At 54.9% G+C, this 10,077-nt stretch overlaps 1 protein-coding gene across 1 annotated transcript in view; it reads right to left on the reverse strand.

Annotated features, from left to right (window-relative positions):
- Positions 1-9,642, reverse strand: part of CTTN (cortactin) — a 31,322-nt gene extending 21,680 nt beyond the window's left edge. Inside the window, exons 1-5 of the mRNA XM_028118201.2 lie at positions 9,569-9,642; positions 5,421-5,518; positions 3,396-3,482; positions 3,216-3,289; positions 1,408-1,537 (exon numbers count right to left, since the gene is read on the reverse strand). Coding sequence (XP_027974002.1) covers positions 1,408-1,537; positions 3,216-3,289; positions 3,396-3,482 — 291 coding nt within the window. The 5' untranslated portion in view covers positions 5,421-5,518; positions 9,569-9,642. The remainder of the gene's footprint in view (positions 1-1,407; positions 1,538-3,215; positions 3,290-3,395; positions 3,483-5,420; positions 5,519-9,568) is intronic.
- Between the last annotated feature and the right edge of the window lie 435 nt (positions 9,643-10,077).

The raw sequence follows: 10,077 nt of genomic DNA on the forward strand, positions 1-10,077 counted from the left end.
CTTCTCGACTAGAAAGCCCGGTGCTGGGAGGGCAGGAGGGGCAGTCCCACCAGCAGCAGGGGCCAGAAGTGATCACCGTGTCGCTCCTGCCACGGAGCGCTTCCTTCATACTTTATTGTCCCCAGTGTGTCATTTTTCCAAGCCAGACCTGGGGGTCCAAACGGATAATGAATTTCTAACTGCCCACGACCCCACGCTCACAGGCTCGCTCTGGGGTGGGAAAGGCTTCTACCTACTTGGTTCTTTCACTGTCCCTAGTGCACGGAGCTCTCGTCCGCGCGCACTGCAGAAGCCACCAGGCCCGTTCTGGAGCCCAGAGACGATTCTCCTCCCCTTGCCCTGCTGAGACGTCTTCGGGAATGACAGTCCCACCAGGAAACGTCCCTGTGTCCTTCCTGCAGCTCGCACTTGGCCCAACTCCCGCTGAGGCAAATTTCGGACCTGGTTCGGGGTGCCCACAGGTACACCGTGACCCAGCAGGGTCACTCCACGTCAGCTCGGACACGGACTCTGACCCGTGCTTGTGGCGCGGGGCAGGGGCACAGGTCTGGAATTACAGACCAGAACTCGCTATCAGCCGATGCTTTCCCTTCTATGCAGAATGAAGGCAGACATCTGTTGGGTCAGAACAATCTCACGTTGTTCAGACTGGGAAATCTGCGTCTACAGGGACGTCTGGAGAACGTAAAGAACTGCCTCAGCGGAGGAGCCTGGGGTACAACGGCCCCTGCTCTGCCTTCTCCCGCAGGATCAGCCCTCCAGAGCTCCTCTGCTCCCTCACAGGACAGAGAAGACTCAGAGTGCTGTCAAAGGCTGATGTGTTCAGTCAACAACGCTGACACCGCGTCCCCAGATGCCTACACGCGACCGGTGATGGCTCAGGGGAGGCTCGCCCACGGTTCTCAGAGGGAGTGTTCTCTCCTGGCCTGTGGGCAGGGACTCCGTGTCACACAGAGCGCCAGACTCGTGTGTGAAGGTCATTCATGCACAAAGGACGTCAGCACACCTGCTGGCTCAACGTTCACCTGTGGCGGGAAACGAGGGAGCCCCCGGATTTGATTCCGGTCCACAGACCGGTCTGGGTTAGGCTGCAAGCTGAGCTGCGCGCAGTGGTCATGCCAACACCTGCAGTCAAGATGCCTCTGGGCTTCTGTCCGGGTCACAGGGTGGGCCCCCCAAAGCCCGGAGCCCCCCTGGGTCTCCCTACAAGTCACCCACACCCCAGCAACCACAAGAATCCTAAAAGAGCTTCTAAACAGCAGGAGCAGTTTACAAGTCAGGTCAATCAACAGAGGCCTACTAGTCAGCTCCCAGAAACTGACTCAAAACGTTTAATCCAAGGAGGCCTGAGCCCCTGCTCTGCCGACCGCGGGCTCATCGAGAACCATCACAGCTGCCGTGCCTCACCTTGTCCATCCGGTCCTGTTCCACGCCGAACTTCCCTCCATAACCGTGCGAGGCTTTCGGTCCTGTTTCAAGCTCCTTTTCCTTGAGGGTCTGGTGTTCTTGAAAAACATTCTCTCTCAGCTTGTGTATGCTTGAAGGAAAGAGAGAAAATACAAACAAACTGACAGAACGGAAGCGCACCCTCACCTCTGAGAAGGTCATGCAAGGACAGGGGACATCATCCTCGCAAACCTGCGATCTTGTGATTCCGGGCCCCCAAGTCCCCACCTTCATTGTGCTTTCCTGACTCCTCTGCTTGCTGGCCCACCTGCTCCAGCAGCTCTCTGAGTCAAGTTTAAGGGGAAAAAGAAACCCACCTGGGCACCTCAAGTGAGGCATCCCAAGTCCCCGGAGTACCTATCCTGAAACGTGGACTTTCTCTCAAACACAGAAAAGGTTCTCTGTTTCATCAGGTAACAGGACTAGGAGAACCAGTTCTGTGAGCGCCACCTCCCCAACCCAAAGCAGAAGGGGAAACAAAGTCAGCAGTCCCTTACCCCTGGTAAGGGGTCCAAGACAGTGAGGCACTTAGACAGCAGCCCTTTACTTGAAATACTCCAGCTTTGTAAATACCCAAAGCTGAAATGAAAGACTTTCAGAATTTATCACCCAAAGCCACTTTTTACTTGAAATGCTGGGGATCGTCAAACAGATCACAAGATGTAGTCAAAACCTGGCAGGTCAGGGAGCTGTCACCATCAGGAGACCATGAAGTGGCACACTCCCCCGCCCCAAGCCCCCCAGGAGAAGGAGCAAGAACACGGCTCCTTACCCCTGAAGGACCCCAGGGCACCCAGAACCATCCCAGGGGCTGCTCTACCAGAGAGCTCCTATGAAGGTCAACCCGTCTCAAAGCGACGGGAACAGAGAAAATGAGGAGACAGATAGGTGACTTAACCCATTCGGGAGGCGGCCTAACCCACGACGGTGCCGGCTCCCCTCCAGGCAGGCCCAGGGCCCTCCCTCGACGCCCTCCACGGGCTTCTGCAGAGGGTGTGGGCGCAGCAGGTCAGGGAGGAATGGACACTCGTGTCTAAAATGCCCACACTACAGACTTCACCCTCTTTTATGGACGATCTTCCACCTCCTTCTCAGCCAAGAACGGCTTCATCTTCCTGAGAGAGAGTGGGGCCAAGTGAGACAAATGGTGCAAATGGCCACCACAGGTCACCGGGTTAGGGATGGCCCTTCATGAGCAGGGAAAGGGTGGATACGTTCTGAAGCCAGCGCGGCCTACACTGAAGTCTGAGTGCATTTTAAGAGTTGCTTTTATCTACACTTCTTGACAAGGAAACACCATCGAGAGAGGTGATAGGTCAAGGGAGGGCCAAGTCAGGAACAAGGCCATGTTCTCCTACAATGGCGACCACTCAGTTCTCCTATTTTGGGCTTTTTGCGAGAACACAGTGCCTAGAATCTAGCTCCCAGGACCCAAAGGCCAGTGATAAAGTAGTGAAGTTAGAAGAAAATCATGGGGGGAGGATGTTTCAGGTCTAAGGCATTCAAAGACACGGTGCGTGTTAGAGACCAGCCACTTGCAGAGGGAGTGAAGGGGACCGAGTCCTGCGAGAGGAGACTTCGGCTACTGGAAGAGTGGACTCTGGAATCATAAATACAAGGCTCGTGCAGAAGTATGTCACCGTGTCCTACAGTCTTCTCGCACAGCGGACGGAGGGACCGCATGAGGGACAGAGGCCAGGGCCCCTGCCCCATCTGCTGTCCGCTTTTCAGGGGGCCATTTTCACGCCAACAGGAAGAAAGTCTCTTACTTGATGTGTTCCTGGTGCCCAGAGCCCTGCACGGTTTTGGCCCCCCATCTCTGCTCTTTCTCGCTCACATCGTTCTGAAAAGAAGAAGAAACGATCAGCAGACTTCACACAACCCAGAGGAACAGCAGAGGAAAGCCACTTTCGGGAGAAGTACAGCCAAGGTGGGCTGGTGACTCATACCACGAAGTCAGGGTCAGTCTCCCAGTCATCGGCGCCCCCGTCGTCCTGGGTGATGGACACGGCATGGCCCGCCGAAGCCTTCCACATCTGAAAGAGCAGTGTGCGGGGTCACGGAGGCCGAGCCGGTGGCTCCTGGCCCCCAGCACCCCAACTCCGACCTGGCTCGGGGAGGCGCAGCCACGCCGGCGAGGGAGCATCCACCAGCCCCGCGCGCGGACCACAACACCACAAAGAAAAGAAACAGAACGCTGCATTTCTAGCACTGTTCTCCAGTGGCATCTGAAACACCCGCTGGAAATACTGTTTCAACTCAAATGAGAACATCTTCTGGAAAATAAAAAAGTCACGAATGCGCTTACTTCATTAAGAATACATCCATCCTGCACTGAGTCATGACAACAGCGTTGACCAAACAGGAGAGCACCCCACATCGTGAGTGTAAAGCCTACATTACCACAGTTTAAAAAAAAAAAAAAAGTACCCATTTTGATTTCTAGAACTTACTGGACATTTAACAGTGATTTCCCTAACTCAGACTCTGACAAGTGAACAAATGTTTCAAGTGATTAACGAGAGGGTCGCTTCACCATCTATCTGGGGAAGTACCCGGGACGTGAACGGTGAACCTTTCCCACACTGGGCAGTCCCGAGAACGGCCTGTCGCCTTTCCGCCCCAGCGGACGGTTTCACCTGGCACAGAGGACGACGGCTTCACAGCTGCCCAGCACAAGGTTTTTCCTAACTGCAAAGATAAAATCTAATCTTTTAAGAGTTTCAAGAGAAAATAATGTCTGAGAAGAACGGACTCCTTTTCCCCAGAAGTATTAATAAAATTTCACCTAGGCCAGGAAGCACCTGGAAGATTACTTTAACTCGATCAACCGAAAGCTTCTGTGGCTTGAGTTCAGACAGGACAGAAGCCCCTCACAAGCCCGAGAACCTCCCGTCTCGATCCGCACCACCCCCACCCCAGCTCTGCTGGGCGTCGAGTCCAAATTCAAGGTGGTAGTGAGGGGCGCCCTCATAGCGCTCTCAAGCTCCCAGATGGGACTGCTGTTGCTGTCACCCGAGCAGTCACCTGATCCTGGGTAAGGGAGAATCAACACTGTCCCCGAGGACACCGCAAACCTTGCTCTCCTCTGTCTGGCTGTCCCCAGGCACGGCAAGAATTTCCCAGATGTAATCCGCTTTTGACACGATTTTAGAGAACGAACAGACTAAACTCTCAGCCCTGAGAGGAGCAACCAGATATGCTCCGTCTCCATGCGCCCACTTACAAATGCAGGGACAGCTGCCCGAAAGTTGATTCGCCCAGTCTGCCGCTCCCAGTCAAGTGTGTCACCACACTAGAAAGGGACCACCCAACTGTGGGACTTCAGCTGCCCATAGTTCAAGCCACTGAGGTTCCAACCACTGAGGACACGGTCACACAGAAGGACAGGGTCTCTGGGGAGGACCAGTGAGGCCACGTTTCCCCCTCAGGCAAAGGTGAAAGAGGTCTTGCCCGTTGCTTTTGTAGACTCATCCGGAGGACACAGCAGAGCCCATCTTCACTGGTCCTTCTGGAAGCCAGCCTCCGAGGGCGAGGTGAGCACTGGTACCGGCTTCCTACCATCCTGCCGGGCAGCCCCTCCCACCTTCCGCAGCACAGGTGCAAGATGCCAGACGGCTCCTCCCAGGACAGAGATGTTTCCTATTCCTCCACTCCAGAGTTTTCTGGAACCCGCTGCTATTTCTAAACCGCAGGCAACACTGGAAACTGGACTGACTGACTGACTTAACTTACTTATTTCTCAGTAATCTCTACACCCAACGTGGGGCTCGCAAGACCCCAAGATCAAGGGCTGCATGCTCTTCTGACGGAGCCAGCCAGGCACCCCTTGACTTTACTTTTTAAACAACGCAACTTCCCCCCGTCCCTATCTCTGCACACCCAAAGGGAGAACACCCACCCCTTTCCTTGCTCAGGGATCCACCCTGACAGTCCGAGGGGAGAGAAGATTGGAATGCTCACAATGCACAAACCTTTCTTTCCGGCTGAAGATGAAAGGCTGCTCACGAATCTCTGTGGAAAGCCCAGTGATCCAGTGAGGAATTTCCAGGCATTTGGGAGTGGATTCTGTCTGCAAAAAGACGAAGAGTAAAACGCTCAGAAGGATGCGTACCGACAGGCAGTCTGGGCAAATCCTGGTACGCACAGGTCCTTTCAGGAAACTGACATCCTCCCACGCTTCACGAGGCTTTGTAAAGAAATCTGAAAGGAGGGTGGCAGGATTTGCATCTTACAAACCTAAAAGCTCAATCGATTTTCAGACACACTGAGAAAATACAGAAAATAGCAAGTTTCAAAAGACTTGTAGCTGTATAAAGTTTCTTCTTCGTGCAAACAGAAATTACTGTTGCAATCACTAGCAGACATCTTCTGCTGGCTATGATCCTGACACGTCTCCGTTCTTTGCTCATTCTAAATTATGACTTTGCTAAAAATAATAAAATTCTATTACTGTGAGTTTAAAAAAATAACATAAGGAAAACTCTGAAGGGATCACGATGTGGCTGGGAGACAAAAGCCGCACAGTGACGGCTACCTGGATGAGAAGCGGGGTGACGCGGGGAGCAGCGCAGAACGGGCGGCGCTTCTAATGAGCGGATACGGTTACTGCACAGCGATCAAGACTCCACTTCTCTGGGCCACCGACGCACCACCTTCTCCCAAGGACGAGACAACAACTTCCACCGGCACCGTACCGCTAAACCTTACAGAGCGGAGGAATCCAGCCCCCTCGCTCCCTAGGAACAAGCCAGCCACGAGCATGAGCCGCGTGCGTCAGCCTGCAGCCTTGTCACACGTTACCACTGGAGGGACGGTGCTTTGCTAGCCCTCCCTACGCTCAATTTCCTACTGAGTTCCTGACCCTACTATTCACTCCTTCTCTCTCCTCAGTCCCCTCTGGAAACCCTAACTTCTGTAGGCTGCTTAGTATGTGCTAGGGACTGAGGTTATTACTGTAATCAGCAAGCATCTATAAAAATCTACCCAAGGGCAGCGAGTGAGAGCCTCAAATCTACAACAATTTACTACCCCCTCAAATTTTTAAATAAAAAAAAAAAAATCACAGAGATAACTGGAAATGTAAAAGCTTGGGTATGTTTTTGGACCCAAGGATAGATAATGCCTTGGCTCCCTACCTCACACCATATACAAAAATTAATCCCAAAACAGGTCAAAGATCTCAAACCTAAGCTTAAACTATTAAACTCTCACAAGAAAACATAAGCATAGATTTTCATCACCTTCAATTTGGCAACAGCTCTTAGATGTGACACCAAAAGCACAAGCGAGAAGAGGAAATAACAGATAAATTGGACAAAATTTGAAACAGTGTGCTTCAAAAGACACGGGCAAGGGGCAAGAGACTCCGGGCAAGGGGCAAGAGACTCCGGACAATTCTCAGAATGAGAGAAACAATGTTTTCAGATCATATACCCAAAATAAAGAAAAAACTCTGACAACTCAACAATAAACAGGACAATTAACCACATTGTAAAACCAGGTGGAAAGGATCTGAACAGACATTTCCCCAAAGATGAATAAATGGCTAGTAAGCTCACAAAAAGATACTAGGTATCATTAACCATGAAGGGAATGCAAATCAAAACCACAAGTGAGCTACCACAACACTCATTCTAGGATGGCTAAAATCAAAAATCAGACAACAACAAGTTTGAAGAGGGTGTGGAGAAACCAGAACCGCCTTACAGTGCTGGTGTGAAGTAAAATGAGTAACAGTGTGGCAGGTCGTCAAAAGGTTAAACACGGTTACCACATGGCCCAGGGATCCCCACCCACAGAGGCAGACCCAAGAGAAGGGAAAATTTATGTCTGCACAAAACCTCACACAGGAATGCTCGCAGTATTATTCATTATGGCCAGAAAGCAAAAACAACTCAAATGCCCACGTGATGCAGCAGGTACATGTGATCCATTCATGCAGTGGACTGTTATTTGGCAACACCTAGGAGGGAAGGCCTGACGGCACGCTACCGCACAAATGACTCCTGAAAACACACTAAGGGAAAGAAGCCAGACGCAAAACCCCAGGTATCATACAGTCTCATTTACATGAAATGTCCAGAATTGGCAAATCTAGAGAGACAAAAAGTAGATTTGTGGTTACCTAGTATTGGAAGGAGGTAACAGGGATCCTTTTTGAGGTGATAAAATTATTCTCAAGTGGATTGTGATGATGATTGCACAACTGTGTGAATATACAACAAAACGACTGAATTGTACCCTTTAAACGCGTGAATTATACGGTATGTGAACTGCATCTCAAATAAAATTGTTAACAGAAAACAATCCTCACCATTAACAGACCTTCCTTGCAAACGTCACACGTACTCACTCATCAAGACCACACAAGTGTGACATCACTGGACGCTGCCATATAAACCGAGCGGAAAACTCTACAGGACAAGGTTCCAGGTGATGGGAGAGAATTAGCTTCCCATTAAGGTCATAATCGCCAGGGCAGCAGAGAGGCAGAGAGAACAAGGCCCAGAGGAGCCAAAACAGCTGCCCGGAGACCCACTCCTCATGCCACACTTCTGCTAAGAAAAGTCCCCTGGCACCTGGGCACGCTTCCCCTGGGTCTGCTCAGAGCATCAGCCTGCACACCTGCAAACCTGAAAGACGAGGCCAGTGCTGGAGGCCATGTCCGGCGGGGGCCCGGGGAACACACCAGGCAGTCCCCGTGCTCCCAATGACTCAGGCCCTCGACCACACCCTTTCTGAGCACCTACCTGGGCTGCCCCGCACCCAACAAAGATGAATCACCAATCAGAACCACTTAGACGTGCTTTACAAAAAGATGAGCCCATCAAAATGATCCACCCAAAAGTCAGCGGCAGGCACTGGGAGACAAAGTATCAAAAACAACCCTGCAGCCCCCTCCCTCTTTATTCTTATTCTGAAGCACCGGAAAGTGGCCTTTAGGACTCTTCCTGCTCCTTGGGGATATGGGAGTGCTTTTCTGAGAGAGACAGGGCTGCCTCCACGCACGGGGGCAGTGACTCACCCCACGGTCAGAGGGGGGCAGGGACAGCAGGGGCCTGCCCAACGCACAGCCCTTCCCAGCCCTGGGCCCAATGGGCCGGACCAGGCGGCCAGAACCCAGGGGGTTAACCCCTGACAGAGCACAGCCGGGCCAAGTCGCCGCAACCCAAATGGGGCGCTGGCGGGGCGGTCCCAGGGAGGGGAGCGCCCACTCGGGATGCCTCCAGAGCTGCGGTCAGCAGAAAATGGGATTCCTCCCCCAGAAGCCCTACTCGTCCACAGATTCCAGACCGAGGAAGCCCTGTCCCCTCTTCTCCCGACCCTCCAGTCGGGCGATCGAGCTCCCGTAATATTCAAGAGATGGAAACACAACAAACAGCCCAAAAGAACCCTTCTGGTGACTTCCAACACACCCAGAGGAGGGGCTGCTCCAAATTTAGAGCCTCTCAACTAGCCGCAGTTGCGCGTGTCGCTGCATTCCAACTGACCTGATTGCAGAACCTCCCCGTAGGTGCGGGCCACCGGAAAACCCCGGACCCCGGCCCTTCCCCGGACCCCCGGCCCCTAGGACACCGGCGGATCCCGCCGGGCGTAGACTCCCGGCCCCTCCCCGCCCTACCCTGACCCTTCCCCGGCCCCAGGCCTCTCCCCGCCAGACCCCGGCCCCTCGGACCCCGGCCCCACCCCGCCCGACCTCGGCCTTTCCCAGGGCCCAAGCCTCCCTCCCCGGCCACTCGGACCCCAGCCGACCCCGCCCCGCGCAGACCCCCGGTCTTTCTCCCTCGGCTCTCACCGGCTCCCCCCTAGGGACCCAGGCACCCTGCACTCAGACGGAGGACCCCTACCCCCGTCTGACCCTCCGGTCCCCCTTCCTCCCCGCAGCCCCAGCCTCTTCCCCTCGGACCCCCTCCCCCTCAGGGCCCGGAGCCCTCCTCTCGGAGCCCAGCGACCGGCCCGCGCCCCACCCCCCGCGCCCGAAACCGCGAGCGGAAGAGCGGCGAGACCGCAGCGACCGCCGCTTCCTTCCCATTCCGGGGCTGGCGGCGCCCAGGGCAGCCGGCAGAGGAGCCGCCCGCCGCCCCCACAGCCCCGCCAGGAGGAAGCCGCGCTCGCTCACCGGAGCCTGCGGTCCGTCCGGCCCGGCCCTAGCTCCGCCGCGCCCGCTGCTCCCGAGCGCCCGGCTCCACTTCCGGTTCCGCGGCGGGGGGGGCGGGGCCGCATCCGGGTCCCGGCGAGGCCCCGCCCCAGGCCCTCCGGGTGGGCGGCCGGCTGCGGGCGCCCTGGGAGCTCGGCTGGCGGGCCCCTCCGGCCGGAGCTGCCTCCGGCGCCCACGTGGCACGGGCGGCGCCCTCCGCTGGCGCAGGCGCGAGCTCCGCCGGTGCGCGGGCTGCGGAGCCGACCTGAAAATGAAGTCAACTCTTTACGGAGTTAAGTGCGGAGGGCGCCCGCTCGGCCTGTGCTCAAGGGCAGATGCTCCCAGGGGTGCTCTAGGATTCCTAGAACTGCCCCGAATGAGAAAGGGAAACTGAGCCAGGCAAGGTGGACTCACAGGAGGTGACTGTAATGGTCGGTCAGCTAGGGGACGAGCATCTTCATCATCCACCCATCCGACCATCCATCCACCCA

This window comes from Eumetopias jubatus, unplaced genomic scaffold (genome assembly GCF_037043125.1).
Source record: "Eumetopias jubatus isolate StellerSeaLion01/CBP00866 unplaced genomic scaffold, mEumJub1_p1.0 scaffold_13, whole genome shotgun sequence".
Lineage (NCBI taxonomy): Eukaryota > Metazoa > Chordata > Mammalia > Carnivora > Otariidae > Eumetopias > Eumetopias jubatus.